Genomic DNA, 21,793 nt, shown 5'->3' on the forward strand with positions numbered 1-21,793 from the left:
AGAGGCAGTCAATGTGGCTGTAGTCATTTGGAGATAAGGCTAGGTAAATTTTGTTCTTTTTCATTATTTGACTTAGTGGAAGCATATACAGGCTAAACAAGAGCGGTGCAAGAACTGAGCCTTGTGGGACTCCGCATGTCATGGACGTCCACTTAGACTTATGCTCTCCTAGACTCACATAATAGCCTCTCCCTTCTAAATATGACCTGAACCATTTGAGTACCATCCCAGAGAGCCAGACCCAGTTTTCCAGTCTCTCTAGTAGTATGCTATGATCGACAGTGTCAAACGCAGCACTGAGATCTAGCAATACTAATACAGCACTACTTTTGCCAGAGTCAGAATTTAAGCGAATATCATTTATTATCTTAATGAGTGCTGTCTCTGTGCTGTGATGCGGTCGGAATCCAGATTGAAAATTGTCCAGGTATCCATTTGTTCAGCTGATTAAAAACTACCTTTTCTATAATTTTGCCTATAAAAGAAAGATTAGATATTGGTCTAAAATTGCTCAAAATTGTGTTATCAAGATTGGTCTTTTTCAGGAGGGGCTTAACAACTGCAGTTTTTAGGGAGTTTGGAAATGTCCCAGAAAGAAGTGAGGCATTCACCACATCTAAGAGATCTGCTTTTAAGCAGTCAAGCACACTTTTGAAAAAAGATGTGGGAAGTGTGTCAAGACAACAGGTTGACTATTTTAGTTGCTGCACTATGTCTTCCAGAATTTTGCAATCAATTGATTCAAAAATAGACATAGTATCTTTTTGATATTTTGGCCGAATCTGTCTGACCTCTGCATTACTTGAGGATGTGCTAATCGCCTCCCTGATATTTATGATCTTCTCAGAAAAGAAGGAAGCAAACTCATTGCATTTGCTGTTTGAGAACATATCACTGGGAATCTGATTTGGGGGGTTTGTCAGTCTCTCAACAGTGGCAAAAAGAGAACGAGTGTTATTTAAGTTACTGTTTATAAGGTTTGAGAAGAAATTCTGTCTAGCTGTGGCTAGTTTCACATTAAAAGCATGAAGGATGTCTTTATAGATCCTATAGTGAATTTCAAGTTTCGTCTTCCGCCACATCCTCTCTGCTTTTCTCCATTGTCTTTTCATAGTCTGAACTGCTGTTGATCTTCTCCAAACTGATTTCTGTCTGTTTGTTTTCTTACTGACTATTATTGGAGCAATATCATCAATAACATTCTTAACTTTTGAGTTGAAGGAATCAAGGAGAAGATCAAGAGTCTAGTTGTTCTAGTTGTCTAGTTCTCGTTAATGCAGCTCCTTCTGACAGAGACAGATCTAGATTCAGTGGTAGCAGAGATTAATATATCAAAGAAAATACAGAAGTGATCAGACAGTGCTACGTCCTTAATAACAATGGATGCACATGCTGGATCAGGTCAAAAGTGTTTATAACCTTTATCATTTCTTTTGTAGTTTTGTTTTCTGCATGTGAATATTAAAATACCCTGCAGTAACAAAACAGTCAAACTCAGAGGAAATCATTGATTACATTTCTGTGACCTTTTCAACAAAGACTGGAGAGTATTTTGGAGGACTGTCAGATCCAAGTCAGAGGGTCACTGCAGTCACCCGGATCCAGTACGTATCCAGATCAGATGGTGGATCAGCACCTAGAAAGGACCTCTACATCCCTGAAATACAGTGGAGACCAGGACAACTAGAGCCACAGATACAGATCCCCTGTAAAGACCTTGTCTCAGAGGAGCACCAGGACAAGACCACAGGAAACAGATGATTCTTCTGCACAATCTGACTTTGCTGCAGCCTGGAATTGAACTGCTGGTTTCGTCTGGTCAGAGGAGAACTGACCCCCCAACTGAGCCTGGTTTATCCCAAGCTAAAAATGAAGGTAAATATCAGGGTGTTTTTTTTTTTTTTATTGTTTTCCATGTATTATTTTTTTTGTGTGCATAGTTTCCAGTCTGTATAGGTCCTTCTAAAAAAATTAGCACAAAAGTTCATTATTTTCCGTAATGTAATGATAAAAATTAAACTTTCATATATTTTAGTTTCATTGCACACCAACTGAAATATTTCAGGTATTTTATATTGTTTTAATACTGATGATTTTGGCATACAGCTCATGAAATAATGTTTTTTTCAAAGTTGTAAATAAAAGATTATTGGGCTATAATACTATTTCTCTACTTAATATTTTCAGATTTACTTCAATGTGTTACTTGCCAATTATTTTTTTAATATTTGTGAAATTTAGTAACAGTTTCTAAAACTGTTTTTTTTTTATTTTTATGAGATATTGAAATAAAATAAAAAAAAAACATATATAAGGTTTGTTGTATTGATGAGAGTTTGCTCTTTGAAGCTTTGTGTTTGTAAGAAACAAATCCATCATTAAGTTCATAATCAGAGCAACTGTAAATGTTTTGCAAGGTTTCAATTTTGGGTGAACTATTCCTTTTTTTTTAAGTTTTTTAAAGTTTTTAAACGCCTTCGTGTATTGGCACAAAATTTGGTGGAAGTGATCATCCATGTGTTCCAAACGTGTCTGAACAATTTGAATGCAGCGCTACCTAGTGTTCAGAAGAGACAATCTAGTCCATGTCTCCTTTTGTCTCTCACATCAAAATCCAAACAAACATGTTTGTTTAGATCTGTTTTGGACTGTTTTGGCTTGTAAACGGTGCTTAATCTGTGCAGATTTCTCTCCTGATTAAGACTAGACCAGTTTTTCAGTGGAGGATTATCAGCATGTCACAATGCATCTGGTTTGGTCTTAAAACACTAGAAGTAAAACAGCAAATACAATACACCTTAAAATGCATGCATGTAATAACAGCCAAAAGACCTAAACGTTACATGTGATAAAGCTGCATACACCCCAAAACTCTCTAACACTCAAGCTAGTAAACCCTGCTACTTTCATACAATATGTGCAAGGGTACAAGAAAAGCACTGTTTAGAACAGTAGTTCCACCTCAAAATAATTAAGACACTATACAACTCAAATAATGTAGGTTTTTGTTTAGACAAAAATACAATAATGGCATTTCTGCTTTAAATTCACCAGAATGTCTCCTTTATTTAGTTCCATTGAAAGCTCTCGACTCAATGTTGTTTTGAACCATGAGCGCTGCTTTCAGGAAGGCTTGTGTATATTTTGTGAACAAATTTTGGGAGGAACTGTAGCTGTCTTTGCAGAACTGTCCAACAGGAGGCACTGCCACATCTGGATTCACATTGGTTAATAATCAGTTCAAATGGATAATGCCTCACCTTACTTTTTGATGGACTTTGACTTATTGAATTTGACAGAATTTTTAAAGTGAAGAAATTATGTGATGGCTGTAGGAAAAAAGAAAGAATTTAATGATGAATGTATGCTGTATATTCTGTAATGCTGTTAATAATAATACAATTTAATTATACCGTTTAAAACGTACATTACATACAAGTTTGATAAGAACATTTAATCATTGCTGTTAATAGTGTTTGTGGTGTCCTGTTATTCAGTGTAATACTTACTGAGAACACTAGGGGGAAGTAGCATTTAAGAGGGAGATACAAGGAGGAGAGGAGAGTAGTAAAAGAAGAGAGATGAGCACAAGTTGTGAGTGTTAAATAGTGAGATATAAAGAAAGCATGTAACCCGTTGCACCTGGCCTCGTTTTGATAATGAAAATACAACAGTGTTCACTGTCTGTTTGATTACATGACATTGAAATAACGTAGCTATCCATAAAAGAAACCAGTCTGCAAAGTTGTTAAACAAAGAAGTGCATGATAAATAAAGATATGTCTCTCAAAAGAGAGAGCTGGTTCTGAATCGTCTTAACGATTAGTCATACTTTCGAATATTTTCCCTGTTAAAGGTCTACGTCACTGGGTAACACATTTGCATAATCCCGCCTGTCTGTGAAATATGAACAGAGTCTGAACTGCCCACAAACACTTCACAATCCTTGTTTATTCTGGAACAACATTCCAATTAACCAATCAGAGTTGAGGGATAACTTTATAGGAAGTATTAGGCTTATGATTAGGGTTAGGTGCTTCTACACCCTTGTTAATCAGATCATTTCACACCGATTTTAGGAATAAATTATGGGTAGGGTTAGGTTTAGGGGTAGGGATTGGGTCTAGTCTATATTTCCAGGGTCAGCAAAAGACATTGTCAAGGTCAGCTGGAAACATTGAATATGACTGTCAGATTTTAGAACTGGCCATAGTATCATTACTGCTGGTATTTTGATCGTAGCTCACATCCATAATGATAAATTCCAAGTTTTGCATTGAAACAACCATATGCCCAGTTTCTGTCGTACATTCGTTTCATAAATGAGGCCCATTTTGTATGTGTTGAAGGAAACAAATCAGGCTTTCTCAAGATAACTAAAGGTGTTCCCCAGGGTTCCATTTTGGGGCCTGTTTTATTTTCTGTTTTTGTTAATGATTTTGTAAAGGATATCAAAGCAAAATTACACTTGTATGCAATGACACTTTATACATAGGCTCTTTCCATAAAGGCAGTACAATAACTTCAGATTAAATTTAATTAATTACAAACTATTCTACTTAGTTCTAAATACTGATGAATTTAAGGAATTTAATGAATGACTGACAGGATAATTGGCCCTAAACCTCAGTTGTTTTGTAATATTTATTTGTGTGGTAACTCTATTGTGAGGTGTCCTGTATGGTAATGTTACCAAAACATTCTTTGAATATTAATTTCTTAGCTGGGTACCTTAAATCGCCAAGGAAGCTGTCGAAATCATTTTTTCTAGATTTTCAAGACAATATGGTTGAAACTATTTAATTTTCTTTTTTATATATATTTTTTTTAGAAATATCATGATTTTATAACGATTCTTTGTCATGTTGGTTTTTCTATTTTGAAAGCTGTTTGAGCATCACAGCCAAACTAATTTCCCCATTATAAAGTATTTTAAGTAGGGCTGGGCAAGTTAACTCGTTTTTATCGCGTTAACGCATTAATTAATTAACGCCGACAATTAATTTATTGCACGTTAACGTACTTTTTATTTTGAAAGTCCGTTGCTCACTGCGTTTTAATACACATAGATAGACTGTAATAATACAACCGAATACAACACAAACCATGCGTCACAGGAGGGATGGGATGTTTATCAGTATGCTATGCCAATGAAAGCATTTGTTGTGTGACTAAGAGAGCTACAGCGCAAAACAGAAAATATCAGGTGCGGACAGAAAAATGGAAAAAGGTACCTAAATCTTAAATTGAAAAACTTTATTTAATAAAACATTAATGTTTTCATGTTTTATTTATACGTTAATGTTATATTTAATTTGATAACATTAATGTTTAAGTAAAGATTTACAAGAAATGTTAACTGCTACTAACTTTTAACTGCTGTAAAAAAGCACTTTATTTGTTTAACGTTTTGACAAACCAAATGTTATTGCACTTTTGTTCATACAGCAGAACCTTGAAAAAATAAAATTACACAATACATTACTTTTGATTTCATTATTGAATTTTGCGCATGTTGCGATTAATCGTGATTAATCGCAGAAAGTAATGTGATTAATCGCGATTAAAATATTTAATCCTTGTCCAGCACTAATTTAAAGGTAACAAAATATGAAAAAGTATGGCAGATACTTAGGCCAAAGTGCATGGGTGAAGATACAAATATTTGTCATTATTTTATCTTTGTTATTAATAAATGAGAACAAAGATACAGATTAAAAATACAGATAATATACAAATAAAATAAAGTGTTTTATTTTCATGTACAATAGGTGTATTTAGCAGGAGCAAATTTAATTGATTCCTATTAAAGCAACTGTATTCAAGTTTGTCAGTCAAGAGTGATTTTTTTTCTGTGTGTTTGGTGTTTTATTAACAGTAAAGGAATAATTCACCCAAAAATACCTTCATGTACCCACTCTTAAACCTGAATGAGTTTCCTTCTCCTGCTAAACATAAACGCTATTTTGAAGAAGGTAGAAAACCAAACAGTTGCTGGTCCACAATGACATCCATAGTATTTTTTTCTTACTATCAATGTGGACCAGCAACTGTTTACAGAGATTCTTCAAAATATCTTCTTTTGTGTTCAGCACAATAATTAATTTAATATAGGTTTGGGACAACATGTGAGTGAATTTCCAACCTCTGAGTTTCTGACCATTGTCGCCTGTTCAAGCAACACGTGTTCCACTCCTTTAAACATTCTAATATTGTGTATAATTTTGGCACATCAGGGAGTCGTTCTGTTACTTTTAAACTGTTGCCATGGATTGATTTTCCCAAGTGGGTTAAAGGTCTAAAATATTGCATAAATTACATTTAAATTAAATGTTTGTTTTGAAACATTTTTGCATTCTAACGAATTTTCAAGAAACAGCTGAAAACACATCTCTAGCACTCTCTATGCTAATTTTTATTTTATCTGCTTGTTGTTGTTGTTTTTTACTTGCTCCTGTAATATTCTCCCTCTCTATTATTTTACTATTTAACTATTTGTTTTATTTAAAATTAAAAAGAGTATTTAACACTAGCATTCTCTATTATTTGTCTATTTCTCTACTTATTTCATTATTTAATTTAATCAGGGGCAAGTCTCTGCGATTCTCCAACTGTGATCCTCGAGTCTTGGGCCACTCAAACTCTCTTCCTCAGCATTCATTTGGGACAATATAGACACACGTACTCTTCCACGCAGATTTTTAACATCTTTAGTTGACTGGAAACTCTTTAATTATTGTGCTGATGGTGAAAATGGAGATTTTTAATGCTTTAGCTCTTTTCTTACATCCACTTTCAAAATGTATGATGCTAAACAATCATTTGCTGCACATCAGAAATATATTCTTTGATTTTACTTCTTGTGATCAATGATCAATTTTAAGGGAATTTGGCCTTTGTGTGTCTCATCTTTGTAATCCTGTGAAAAAGGAGGCTAAGGCTGGACAATTTCGCGTTCCTAGTCAACTAGTGTGTTAAAGAAAAAAGCCAATATGAATGGAAATATTCTTGAGATATTTGAATCATAAGAAATTCTAAGTGTACCAATAATTGTGGCCATTGTGGAAAACTATTTTTTTCCCAATGCGATTTTCCCCCATTCTTTATTTTTTTTTTATTTATTTTTTTATTAAAGGTTAGATTTTTTTACTTTATTTTATTATTTTTCTTTTTATGAAATATCAAAATGACAAACAATGCAGACTTGATTTCACAGCCTTCTTTGATCATATTTACCAATGGTATGAATAATTCTGAGCGCAAATGCATGTGTAGAGAACACATTGACATATTGTGTTTCCATTAATTGGTCCTTAAATTTGAATTTGAAAATGTCCTAGAAACCCTGAATAAACTATTTTAAATCATATAGGAAGCTTACATGAGCATTGCGCTCCTTGTTTGATTAATACTTACAAACACCCACAGAAAAACAACACATTGCTTTGCATAAACTTTTATTGCTTCAAAATCAATGCAGACAAAGCATGCTGAAAAGTAATTAACCCAATTTTAACACATTTTTATTTATGGACAATGGATTTAATTATTGTGCATATTTTAAGAAGGATCCATATGAATGCATGAAGTTGTGGATGTGCACAAGCTGCAGTGAAGCGTTTGTAAGACCTGCTCTACATCACACGTCTGATCTTCATGGTGACGGCCTTCAGAGATTGATAGCTGTTCTTCCAGTAGTACCAGAAGGGTCCACTCATCAAACTGTTGTCATCTTTCCCCCACCAATACAGACCAGTAGGGTTTGTATAATCACAATTTCTGTACCAAAACCCTCCTTGAATGTACTTTTTAGCACAGTTAGCTCCTGAATTATCTTTGTCAAAGGTGGAGAACTTATATCCATTATGATAACCAAAAGTTTGATCTGCAGAAAGGAGAAACTTTTATAAGAGGCACTTTAGTTCAATCGTCAAAAATGACTTTTTTTTTATAACTTTAAAAAAACATTAGTTTATGCATGGTCTAATGCGTTATATTTTCATTATCAAAAAACATCTTTAGTTTGTTTCACCTGATCCTCCTTCTACGAAGCCGCTCACTTGCAGTTTGTATCCAGTAGCCTCAGAGCCCACAGAGAAAGAGTCGTACACAGAATAAGCCTTATTCCCTTCAAAATCCTCCAAATCTGCTCTGAGTTTATACTGATATCTGTTGGTCAGCTCATGAAGAAACTCTAAACCTGTCGAAAACATAAAAGGTTACTTTTTTAGTAAATCAACAAATATAAATCTGCATTTAAACTGCAGTCTTGATTAAATGTACAAGTTTTCAATGTGTTCTTTTTTTTCCTTTTGTAGCCCAAAACATCATAAAAATCACTCACCCAGCCAGTATTCGCCTTCTTTATTACCGAAACCCTTCTTATAACTCTCCCATGGTCTAAAGAAATTCACCTCGCCGTCCATTCGCCTGAGAAACACCTGAAACATTCAGAAATCATTCATCACTTTCACACAAAATGATCATTTCACATCATTCATCTATTTAACTTTTAAATTTAACATGTAATACCCAGATAGAAGAAGAAGAGCACAAATGAAAGCACTGAGTTACAATTTGTATAATATTTAATAATAATATATGTTACTAAAAAATATGCAAAAAGTTATCATCCAGTTGTACCACACCATGCAAATGATATCAATCACAACAAGAAAACTGAGAAGAAAAAAAAAAACTTTCTTGGAATATAAAATATTATTATTAAATAACATTATGTTTTAAATGAAAAAGTTTGTAGAACATAGTAAGAAATGTTTTTTGTAGCCTTTAAATAACAGAAAACCAGGCATTTCAACATTTTAGAAACACTTCAAAACAATGTTACCATAATATTTTTATAAACTACATATGTTATCTGCATGGGAATCATGCTGAGATGCACCTGCTAATAAAATCTCTGAAGATTATAAAACATCAGCTCAAAGTGAAATGCGTACCGTCCAGTGTCCTCTGTCATTTACTCCACTGGAGACCATCTCACAGTAGACCTGCACCGGTCCATTTAATGAGGTGATGGTGTACACACCACTGACATTTTTCCCACTTGAATACACATCAGAGCAGTCTCTGGACAGAAAGCAATCTGATTTGACCTCTTCAGCGCACATCAAGACGGGAAACAGCGCAGACAAACACAGCAACACCTGAGAGACACAAACTCAAGATCTGAGTCTGATGATCGATGTCTGACAAAATCACACTCACATTCTCACATACAGAAACTCACAATCATGTTAGTGATCATCGCTTCAGACGTCCAGCTCAGAGGATCAGACGCACCTGAAATACATTGAAATATATAAATAAATGCATTCTGTCATTTTCAAAATGACCAGAATAAACTCACCGTATGAGCTCAGAATCTTGTGAGTGTTCAACCGACGAATGTGTTTTTAAATATCTTTCTGATTGTCAGGATCCTCCTCTTCATCTGACATAAAAAAAAAAAACGTACAATCTTGATAGGACAGTCAGAGGTTTGATGCCATAAAAGGACACCATTCTGTTCAGTTCATATTTTTTTAGAGCAACCTGCCTTATCATCTTAAGAGGAATTAAAAAATGTATTTATTTAATCTGAAAGTGTTGATAAAAAAGTGAAGTGACATTCAGCCAAAGTGATTGTATGCAACTGATTGCAACAGACAGCTTAAGAAAAAGAGTAAAGAAAACTCTTTTCTTAGTTTAAGGGGATTGATATGACCAGGTCCTGATGCCTTGGTTGACATGCAAATAATCAAACATCTTTAACATGATGTTGATGACTAAATAGGGTGACCATACATCCTCTTTTTGGACTTAAAAAACTGCAAAAAAAAAATGGGATTTCTAAATCGGCCAAAATGTCCAGGATTCAGCTTTTGCTATTACAGTTGCCATTTATTGCTCCTGCAAATTTTGTGTCCAGTCCTGCATACGTTCTAATTTTGCATATATTTTTTGTGTATCAGGGAGACCCTATGAATATGCAAAGTATTTTAATCTCTTTTGAATGAGTGCTCACCATTAACTTTCAGTTTCAGAATTTCTTTGTAAAGGAACCACAACTTACAAAATAAGATAATTGTGAGTATTAGCTCAGGATCTATTGAGTGGCAAATTTCATCTCTCATTAAATCTCTCATCTCAACCCGAGATCAGTGAAATCAGACTCTTAAAGTTCATGTTGGATACAGAGTTGTGCGATTTTTTTCATGGAATTGGGCTACTGTTGCAATGGGTTGATTTCCCCCCATGAGTTAAAGATTTGAAATACTGCATACATTAAATTTGACTGAAATACTTGTATTGAAACCTTTTCTATTCTATCTAAATTATGGTAGATGTTACATTTTGTGAAATGTAGTAATTTGGGTCAATAATGCTAATTAATATTATGCTGAAAATGCATTTGTCCTGGTTTAGGAATGTCATGGATAAAGATGGCATTAGAATCTCTGGTAAGTGGCAGCAAATCCATGTTTTAATATATTATTTATTGAATCAATCAAACCAAACAAATTCATTCAGAATTTGTTTTAGAATTCAGTTTTATTTTGATCTCCTGGGTCCTCTATTAGCTTATAGCCCATTAGCATCAGCAGCGTGGTTGCTGCTAACCGCGCTTGCATTGCTAATACTCTGTTCACACACATTACCATTGCTTTACTCACTGTTACTTGCTTTAATGGCGGATGAATGTCGACCTTTACATTTACATTACATTTAATCATTTAGCAGACGCTTTTATCCAAAGCAACTTACAAATGAGAACAATAGAAGCAGTCAGGTCAACAAGAGAACAACAACAGTATACAAGTGCCATGACAAGTCTCAGTTAGTCTAGAACAGCCAGGTGTTTTTTTTTTTTTTTTTTTTTTTTATGAAAAGACAAGAAAAGAAGGAAAAGCACTAGTATTAGTTAGTTCAGGGCTGGTGAAAAAAGATGAGTCTTTAGATGTTTCTTGAAAGTGAGTAAAGAGATTGGGAGGTTATTCCACCAGCTGGGCACAGTCCAGGAAAATGTCCATGAGAGTTACCTTGAATTCAGTACCTTGAATTTGATGCATGCGGCTACTGGTAGCCAGTGTAACCTGATGAGGAGAGGAGTAACATGAGCTTTTTGGCTCATTGAAGACAATTTTTGGCTCATTGGGTCAATAATGCTAATTAATATTATGCTGAATATGCATTTGTCCTGGTTTAGGAATGCAAGGTACTCAATTCAAGGTACTGAATTCAAGGTAACTCTCATGGACATTTTCCTGGACTGTGCCCAGCTGGTGGAATAACTTCCCAATCTCAATTTGCACAGCTGAGTCTTTACTCATTTTCAAGAAACATCTAAAGACTCATCTTTTTTCACCAGCCACTCAAGATGGCGCCGCCGTGTCCGGTCGCCGTCCAGGTCGCTCCGCTTAGATTATGTTTTTATTTACTTTTTTACCTACTTTTGCTTTCTCTTTTTACACACATTACCTCTGCACTGATCATATACGAAAAGGAAACACTTTTGGACATTGGACACCGCTTCACTGACCTGTTTCAGGACACTTTATCCTCCATCCCATCGTGGCCATCTGAGATTCTCCGGAACGCCGAGATGAACAATGGCCACCTGAATAACCACCCAAGGCGACGGATCAAGAAACACCGCGGGAAACGTGCTGGGATTCGCAACAGACTGAGGAAAAGAGCACACAGCCCTCCTTTACCGAGCATTTTGCTCGCCAATGTCCAGTCTCTGGAGAATAAGATGGACGATCTTAGAGCCAGGATAAGTTTCCAACGGGACATTAGGGACTGTAACATCCTTTGTTTGTCTGAAACGTGGCTCACGCCCTTGGTCCCGGACGCTGCTGTAACGCCGTCTGAAAACTTCTGTTTTATGGATGGTCAGGACAGCCGAGGCCGGCAAATCCAAAGGCGGAGGAGTTTGTTTCATGATTAACAAGAAATGGTGTGACCCCAGGAATATCTCCACTCTGTCGCGCTCCTGCTCGCCTCATCTGGAACATTTATCCATTATTTGCCGCCCATTCTATCTGCCTCGGGAGTTTTCATCGATCATCATAACTGTTGTTTACATCCCTCCACAAGCAGACACTGGCTTGGCTTTGTCTGAGCTTCACGACGCGCTCAGCGGCAACATCAACAAACATCCTGACGCTGCTATTATCATTGCTGGGGACTTTAACAAAGCCAAACTCAGGCAAGTCATGCCTAATTTTTATCAACATGTATCCTGTCCAACCAGAGGACCGAATACACTGGATCATTGCTTCACTCAGTTTAAGAATGCACATTTCCAGCTAAATGACTCCCGACGCATGTGGCAAGGACTAAGGACCATCTGTGACTTTGGAAATAAATCCTCTGCAGAGGTGAGAGCAAATCCGTCGCTGGCTGACGAGCTAAACACTTTCTACGGCTGCTTTGAAAGCAATCTAAGCAGTGCAAGTCTGCCGATCAGTGTGTCAGGAAGCAGCAGTCAGAGATGCGATCATCATGTGATCACCGTGTCGGAGGACGAGGTTCGGAGGGCACTAAAGCGAGTGAATGTAAGGAAAGCAGCTGGACCTGATGGGATTTCTGGCCGTGTTCTGCGGTCCTGCACTGATCAGCTCGCTGGTTTGTTTACATCCATTTTTAACGAGTCTCTTGCTACATCGGTGGTTCCTGCCTCATTCAAAAAATCGGTCATCATCCCTGTGCCTAAAAACAATAAACCCTCTTGTCTGAATGACTATCGTCCAGTTGCCCTCACATCAATAGTCATGAAGGTGTTTGAGGGACTGGTTAAAAACGTCATCTGCTCCTCCATCCCGGATACTTTGGACCCTCTTCAGTTTGCTTATCGCCAAAACAGATCCACAGATGATGCCATCTCTCACATCCTGCACTCTTCTCTCACACACATCGACAGCAATAACAGGAACTATGTAAGACTGCTATTTATTGACTATAGCTCAGCTTTTAATACTATAGTCCCCATAAAGCTAGCTTCCAAACTCATAGACCTCGGACTGAATTCTTCACTCTGCGACTGGATCCTTGATTTCCTTACCGGCAGACCTCAAGTGGTGAAACTAGGCCAGTACACCTCCAGCTCCATCACCCTGAACGTAGGAGCCCCGCAGGGCTGTGTCCTGAGTCCCCTGCTCTACTCTCTCTACACACATGACTGCGTGTCTTCGCACAGCTCCACATCCATTATCAAATTTGCTGATGATACTGTGGTTTTGGGCCTCATTCACAACAATAATGAGACCGCATACTTGGATGAGATAGAGAAATTGACATGTGAACAAAATGTGAGCAAAACTAAAGAACTGAATGTGAGCAAAACTAAAGAACTGATTGTGGACTTCAGGAAGAGACAGCAGCAGCCCTATACTCCTCTTATGATCAGCGGGACCCCTGTGGAGAGGGTGAGCAGCTTCAAGTACCTTGGTGTAAACATCTCGGAGGACCTGACTTGGACTACTTAAATTCAAACACAGGTTAATAAAGCCAGGCAAAGACTGTACCATCTGCGACAGCTGAGGAAATTCAGGGTCTCACCAGCAATCCTGAAAACTTTCTATTCTGGGGCTATAGAAAGTGTATTGACTCAGTGTATCTCAGTGTGGTTTGGGAACAGCTCCAGTCAAGACTGCAAAGCCCTGCAGAGAGTTGTGCGCTTAGCTGAGCGCATCTCAGGGTCTGCCCTCCCCTCTCTGCAGGACATCTACCTCAAACGCTGCAGAAGTAGAGCTGCAAAAATCATCAAAGACTCCACCCACCCCAGTAATCATATTTTCACTTTGCTGCCATCTGGTAAGCGCTTCCGTAGCCTGATGGCAAAAACTGAGAGACTCAGGAGGAATTTCTTCCCCCAGGCCATCAGGCTCTTAAACTCTAAACCAGCTTCTTAACATCCTCATGCCTCCACTTAATGTTCACTTTATCATTTTCACTTTATTCACTACCTCACATTGACACACTGACAGTGTCAACCTGTTTTGCACATTTGCTTCTTGTACATTCCTGAGTATCTTAATATTTAAGACTACAGTAAAATGCATATATGCCCATTGTACATCCCTGTACATCTTAATATTTAAGACTACAGTTTACATTCATGCACATTATTTTGCGCTCTATATTTAATTCTACAATATACATTTTTTATATTTTATTCCTATATTTTTATTGTTTACTTTTATTTCATTCTTACATAGCTTTATTTATGTATATTTTCATCTGTGTTGTTTTCTTTAATAATTGCACTGTCCATGGAGCGGACCTGACTCACATTTCACTGCTGGTTATATATGCTATATATAATTTTGTATGTGACGAATAAAAATCTTGAATCTTGAATCTTGAACCCTTGCTGCTGCATTCTGGATCAATTGCAGAGGCTTGACAGTACATGCAGGAAGAGCCAGGAGAGCATTACAATAGTCCAGTCTGGAGAGAACAAGATCCTGGACAAGCAGTTGGATGGCTTGCTCTGACAGGAAGGGTCTAATCTTCCTAATGTTGTATAAGGCAAATCTGCAGGACGGGTCGTTGTAGCAATGTGGTCAGTGAAGCTTAACTGATGATCCATCACAACTCCTAGGTTTCTGGCTGTCCTGGAAGGATTTATGGTTGACGAACCCAGCTGTATAGAGAAGTTGTGATGAAGCAATGAGTTCGCTGGAATCACCAAGAGTTCAGTCTTTGTAAGGTTAAGCTGAAGGTGATGGTCATTCATCCAGCTAGAAATGTCACGCAGACAGGCAGAAATGCGACCAGCTACCATCCGGTCATCTAGTTGGAATGAGAAGTAGAGTTGGGTGTCATCAGCGTAGCAGTGATAAGAGAAGACATGTTTCTGAATGACAGATCTCAATGACGTCATGTAGATGGAGAAGAGAAGTGGTCCAAGTTCTGAGCCTTGAGGAACCCCAGTAGCAAGGTGTTTTGACTTAGAGACATCACCCCTCCTTTAATTACAGGTGAGGACACGTTTGAGCTGCATTCGGTGCAGCTCGAGCTGGAGGGGGTGGAGAAGCAGATTCGAGACCTGGAGGTGAGGGAGGCCCAGCTGAGAGAGCGGAGAGCCGCGCTGGAGTCATCCCGGGTTGACGCTCACAAGTCAGGGGTAAGTATACAGCGTGCTGCTAACAGTCCCACCACGTCTACTCTGTGTGTTTCTTTGCACAGGCCCGGTGCACCCAGTACACGATCTTCCCAGATGTCTTTCACCCTGGTGCCGGGACACCACGGACCCTGGGTGCATCCAGCGGAGGACGCGAGCCAGGCCTTCCCCCCTCCGGTCTTCGAGATCTCCACTTCAAAGTCAAGGTGTACTTCAAAATAGTCATGAACTAGATGAAATGACTGGCAACATGGGCATTTTTTTCTCTAATACATTAGAAGCTGTTGCCCCTATCAAATTGAAAAAGGTTAGAGAAAAACGTACTGTGCCCTGGTATAACAGTAATACTCACTCTCTCAAGAAAGATACTCGTACTTTTGAATGCAAATGGAGAAAAACTAACTTGGAAGTTTTTAGAATTGCATGGAAAAACAGTATGTCCAGCTATAGACAGGCTCTAAAAACTGCTAGCACAGAGCATATACACAAACTCATAGAAAATAACCAAAACAGTCCAAGGTTTTTATTTAGGATAGTGGCTAAATGAACAAATTACCAGACGCCACCTGATTCAAATATTCCATCAATGTTTAATAGTAATGACTTTATGAATTTCTTCACTGACAAAATAGATAACATTAGAAATACAATAGCGAATGTAGATTCTACAGCGTCTAACACTTCCATCGCACCCAAAGATAAACTGCAGTGCTTTACAACCATAGGACAGGAAGAGCTAAATAAACTTATCACTGTATCTAAACCAACAACATGTTTATTAGATCCTGTACCATTAAAGGGGGGGTGAAATGCTATTTCATGCATATTGAGTTTTTTACACTGTTAAAGAGTTGGATTCCCATGCTAAACATGGACAAAGTTTCAAAAATTAAGTTGTACGTTTGAAGGAGTATTTTTGTTCCAAAAAAACCTCTTCCGGTTTGTCACAAGTTTCGGAAAGTTTTTTTCGAGTATGGCTCTGTGTGACGTTAGATGGAGCGGAATTTCCTTATATGGGTCCTGAGACACTTCTGCCGGAAGAGCGCGCGCTCCCGTATAGCAGAGCACTGAGAACACAACAGACTTCACTGATCAGAGCGAGAGCGTCGCGAAAAGTCACAAAAGAAGCGTGTTTTTGGTTGCCAGGGCAAGACAACCCTGCACAGATTACCAAAAGAGAAACAGCATTAAGGGACCAGTGAATGGAGTTTATTTTTACAGAGCATCAACGGAGTTGTGCAAGTGTTTTTGTTTGTTCCCTGCATTTCGAAGATGCTTGTTTTATGATGCTTATTTCTTAAGGATAATGCAGTCCTCAACGAAAAAGGGTCACGATCGTGTGTTGGAACCGCAGGCGGTGAGTAAAACTGCTTCAAATATCTCTGTGTTGTTAACTTAGCTATCGGCGCGTAAGCACATCAAGTAAACAACATGCGATGTACAGCTTAAAAAAAAAAAAAAGACGACATAAAGTAGAACTTAGTCATTTTCCAAAACCGCTAAGCAAATATATACAGTTTCAGTACATACCACATAGCATACTGCCTTTGCTGATGCTGCTCTTGTTAAATTTCAGCCTCTGGATCTGTGTCACAGCTTCCAGACGCTCTCAACGCAAAAGCCTACTGGCGCTCGTGATTCTTTAGCTCCGCCCACACGTCACGCCTCTAGGCGCTCGTGTTTTTCCAGTAAAAATCGGTACAGACTATCTTTCTCTTATAAATATAATAAAAATAAAGACTTTTTGGAGTTATGAAGGATGCAGTACTACTCTATAGGTACTCAAGATGAACAGGATATTGAGTGAAAACGAGCATTTCACCCCCCCCCCCCCCTTTAAATTAATGAAAGCGTTGTTACCTGTAGCTGAAGAACCGCTTCTCAATATAATTAACTTGTCGTTATCTTTAGGTCACGTCTCAAAATCTTTTAAGCTGGCGGTTATTAAGCCTCTTATTAAGAAACCAAAACTAGATCCTAGTGAACTGGCAAATTATAGGCCTATTTCAAATCTTCCATTTATGCCTACAATTTTTGAAAAAGTTGTGTCAGCTCAATTGAGCTTCTTCCTGCAAAAAAAAACAAACAAAAAAACTATTGTAATGCACTTCTAGGTGGTTGTCCTGCTTCTTCAATAAACAAGCTACAGGTAGTCCAAAATGCAGCAGCTAGAGTCCTTACCAGGTCAAGAAAATATGATCATATTACCCCAATTTTACAGTCTCTGCACTGGCTACCTATTAAGTTCCGTATCAGTTACAAATTATCATTACTTACCTATAAGGCCCTAACTAGCCTTCTACCATGCTACCATCCATCACTCTCTCTAAGGTCACAAAACGCTGGACTTTTGGTAGTTCCTAGGATAGCAAAGTCCACTAAAGGAGGTAGAGCTTTTTCACATTTGGCTCCCAAACTCTGGAATAGCCTTCGTGATAATGTTTGGGGTTCAGACACACTGTCTCTGTTTAAGTCTAGATTAAAAACGCATCTCTTTCACCAAGCATAATATCCCAAAGATCATTTATTATAAAACATGGAATATGACATGTTTGGGGGGTGTTTAAAGAAAGAGCCATTTTGATGTGTACCATTTTAAAAGCAAATGGGTTTGCATAATCCTGCCCAGTCTCCAGAAGAGGGCATAGTGTATACATCTCTGTTTTGCATACCTACAGCAATAAACAGTCGGTAGAAGCTACATGACTGAGAGCGAGATAATTAGTGTTAAGCCATATGTTTGAACCTAAAACACCTATATTAAAAAAAAAAAAAAAAAAAAAAAAACTATGAAACTGAACCAGGACATCTCGGAAATGTTATTTGAAACTTTTATGTACTTGAAGAGTTTTCACAACCCATTCACATTGAAAGATGACTAACGCACATACACACATATACTTTGATAATTTTTCTGTTATGCGCTTTATTAAAATCACACACAAAATATGGTTAAAATGTTAGCTGAGCACTATAACCACATTATTTTGAGACACATTACGCCATCGAGTGTGTACTCGATGGCGCCGCGCATGGCTGCTTCAGTGCTTGGCTCTCCAGTGTTTGTACTGTTTTTGTTCGTTTTTCCTGTTTTTTGTTTAACAAACACTATCAATTTCACCAGGGATGAACTGCTGAACATTCGGCAGAACACACCACAAGATCTTTTACCAGATTTAAATTATTCAGACGTTTTACTAAACGTTGTTATCGGAGGAGCGGCGGCGCTGATCAAGCGCTTCAGGACGCGCAGACGGGGGAAGCGAGCGGGAGCGCTCGTCAGACTCAGGAAGCGCGGATTTCGATCGCCGTTGCCTAGCATCCATCTGGCAAATCTCCGCTCTCTACCTAACAAAACAGACTCTCGGACAAATAAGGATTTCTCTCACTCTGCTGCTCTGTGTTTCACGGAAACCTGGCTGAATGACGCCATACCGGACAGCGCGCTCCATCTGCCGGGCTTTCAGCTGTTCAGAGCGGATCGCGAATCAGAGTCTACTCGGAAATTGCGCGGCGGCGGGACATGCTTTTACATCAATGAGCGATGGTGTAGAGATGTAACTGTGTTAAAGAAGATGTGCTGTCCTGATCTAGAAATGCAGTTTGTCAACTGCAAGCTGTTCTATTCGCTGCGGGAGTTTCATTCGTTCATTCTGGTTAGTGTTTATCCATCCGCAAGCGCACGTGAGCTCAGCTTTACAGAAACTCGCTGATCAGATCACAGAGACAGAACAACAACACCCGGACTCTGTTTTAATCATTCTTGGGGACTTTAATAAAGCCAATCTTTCCCGTGAACTGCCAAAATACAGACAGCATGTTACATGTCCCACCAGAGACAGTAATATATTGGATCACTGCTACACCACAATAAAGGACGCATATCACTCTGTTCCACGAGCAGCTTTGGGAAATTCTGATCACTGTCTGATTCATCTTATACCATCCTACAAACAGAAACTTAAATCTGCTAAACCTGTTGTAAGGACTGTGAAGAGATGGACCAGCGAAACGGAGCAGGATTTACAATCTTGTTTTGACCTCACTGATTGGAGTGTTTTTGAAGCTGCTACCACCGATCTGGACGAACTCACAGAGACTGTAACATCCTATATTAGTTTCTGTGAGGATGTTTGCATTCCTACCAGGACTTATTTAACATTCAACAACGATAAGCCATGGTTTACAGTAAAACTCAGACATCTTCGTCAGGCCAAAGAGGATGCCTACAGAAATGGGGATTGTACCCTGTCTTGTACAATCAGGCCAGGAAAACACTGAACAAAGAGATCAGAGCGGCTAAAAAGACCTACGCTAAAAAGTTGGAAGACCAGTTTTCTTCCAATGACTCAACTTCAGTTTGGAGAGGACTGAGGGCCATCACAAACTACAAGACACCATCCCCTTGCACTGAGGCTAATCAACGGCTTGCTAACGAATGAGTTTTATTGCAGATTTGAAACCCCCATCACCCATTCTGACCATCTCCCTACACAACCATTAACACCTCCCTCAATCCCCCGCTCCACACCTACTGCTCTTCAAATCTGTGAAGATGATGTGCGCCAGGTCTTCAAGAAGAACAAAAGAAGAAAAGCACCAGGCCCAGATGGTGTTACACCAGCCTGTCTGAAAATCTGTGCTGACCAGCTGGCCCCCATCTTTTCACAGATCTTCAACAGATCCCTGGAGTTGTGTGAAGTACCTTCCTGCTTCAAACGCTCCACCATCATCCCCATCCCAAAGAAACCCAAGATAACAGGACTTAACGACTACAGGCCTGTGGCTCTAACATCTGTCGTCATGAAGTTGTTTGAAAAACTGGTTCTGGGTTATCTGAAGGACATCACTGGACCCTTACTGGACCCCCTGCAGTTTGCTTACCGAGCAAACAGGTCCGTGGATGATGCAATCAACATAGGATTGCACTTCATCCTGCAACATCTGGACAAAACAGGGACTTATGTGAGGATCCTGTTTGTGGACTTTAGTTCGGCTTTCAACACCATCATCCCAACAACCCTCCAGACCAAACTGACCCAGCTCTCTGTTCCTAGCTCTATCTGTCAGTGGATCACCAGCTTTCTGACAGATAGGCAACAGTTAGTGAGACTGGGGAAATTCACATCAAACAGCTGCTCCACCAACACTGGTGCCCCTCAGGGATGTGTTCTCTCCCCTCTGCTCTTCTCCCTGTACACCAACGACTGCACCTCTAAAGACCCCTCTGTCAAGCTCCTGAAGTTTGCAGATGACACTACAGTCATCGGCCTCATCCAGGATGGTGATGAGTCTGCTTACAGACAAGAGGTTGAGCAGCTGGCTGTCTGGTGCAGTCTTAACCACCTGGAGCTGAACACGCTCAAAACAGTGGAGATGATCGTGGACTTTAGGAGAAACCCACCTGCACTTTCCCCACTCACCATCATGAACAGCCCTGTGACTGCAGTGGAGTCATTCAGATTCCTGGGAACCACCATCTCTCAGGACCTGAAGTGGGACAATCACATTGACTCCATTGTAAAAAAGGCCCAACAAAGGTTGTACTTCCTTCGCCAGCTGAGGAAGTTTAACTTGCCACAGGAGCTGCTGAAACAGTTCTACTCAGCCGTCATTGAGTCTGTACTGTGTACTTCTATAACTGTCTGGTTTGGCTCAGCAACAAAATCAGACATCAGAAGACTACAGAGAACTGTTCGGACTGCTGAAAGGATTATTGGTGCTCCCCTGCCCACCCTTCAAGAACTGTATACATCCAGAGTGAGGAAAAGGGCTCATAAAATCACTCTGGATCCCTCACATCCAAGTCACCCCATTTTTGAACTTTTGCCATCTGGCCGGCGTCTCAGAGCCGCAAATACCAGAACAGCAAGGCACAAAAACAGTTTCTTCCCCCAGGCAATCTACCTCATGAACAGTTAAATGTTCCCCACTTATGCTTATGCAAACAAAATTGCAACATCCTTATATTTATTTGTTACCCCTCCATCCTAGTACATCCCTGCATCTTTTTCAATCCTATCCCATTATCATTTATAGCACAATTGTTTATACACTTATTTATTTGGCTACATTTTTTTTTTTTTTTTTTTTGTCTGTGTGTTGGTGTCTCTGTGTACTGGAAGCTTATGTCACTAAAACAAATTCCTTGTATGCGCAAACATACTTGGCAATAAAGCTCTTTCTGATTCTGATTCTGATTCTGATTACTTTCAAAAATGAAAGGGACCCAGTGCATCCTCAGTGGCTCAGATCTTTTGATAAAATGATGACTCTTATGTTCAGTCTTACATCCAAACACAGAACACCAGCATTGCTTACAAGACATTGTACAAGAGATTTAACTTAAAGACCCTCACCATGCAATGTTTAAAATAAACAAGCATATATATGTATATGTAACATATGTATCATAACCTTGAGATCATCTTCTGAGAATGTTCCCTGTTAGCTGTTTAAGCAGTAAACTGTCATAACGTTCACCTTGGAGATTGAAAATGTTTCTTTTTTGAGACCCAAATTCAGACCCAGAACAATAAATCCTACAGAAGAGGTGGGAGTTCAAAGGAGGAATTTTTATTTTAGGCTACCAAACTGCATGGAGAGGAAGAGTAGATCTTAAGTCATGATCTGCAAGATTAACCACAATCTGATGTGATC

At 38.8% G+C, this 21,793-nt stretch overlaps 2 protein-coding genes across 3 annotated transcripts in view; both read right to left on the reverse strand.

Moving 5' to 3' along the window:
• The window catches only part of LOC113114360 (uncharacterized), a 575,280-nt gene that overhangs the window by 257,285 nt on the left and 296,202 nt on the right, over positions 1–21,793 (reverse strand). The window lies entirely within an intron of this gene.
• LOC113114408 (microfibril-associated glycoprotein 4-like) lies at positions 7,441–9,454 on the reverse strand. The gene is made up of 6 exons (XM_026281342.1): positions 9,371–9,454; positions 9,251–9,303; positions 8,961–9,167; positions 8,345–8,441; positions 8,033–8,200; positions 7,441–7,885 (listed from the first exon to the last, which is right to left on the reverse strand). The coding sequence occupies exons 2-6, from the start codon at positions 9,266–9,268 to the stop codon at positions 7,635–7,637; spliced, it is 741 nt and encodes a 246-aa protein (XP_026137127.1). The 5' UTR covers positions 9,269–9,303; positions 9,371–9,454; the 3' UTR covers positions 7,441–7,634.

This window comes from Carassius auratus, chromosome 14 (genome assembly GCF_003368295.1).
Source record: "Carassius auratus strain Wakin chromosome 14, ASM336829v1, whole genome shotgun sequence".
In the NCBI taxonomy this organism is placed as follows: Eukaryota; Metazoa; Chordata; class Actinopteri; order Cypriniformes; family Cyprinidae; genus Carassius; species Carassius auratus.

Bases quoted from the DNA above. Each gene is read 5' to 3' on its own strand.
- LOC113114408 (XM_026281342.1), bottom strand. The intron at 8,442-8,960 runs GTACGCATTTCA...TGAATGTTTCAG, and splicing joins ATGACAGAGGACACTGGACG to GTGTTTCTCAGGCGAATGGA. The intron at 7,886-8,032 runs GTGAAACAAACT...TCCTTTCTGCAG, and splicing joins CTTCGTAGAAGGAGGATCAG to ATCAAACTTTTGGTTATCAT.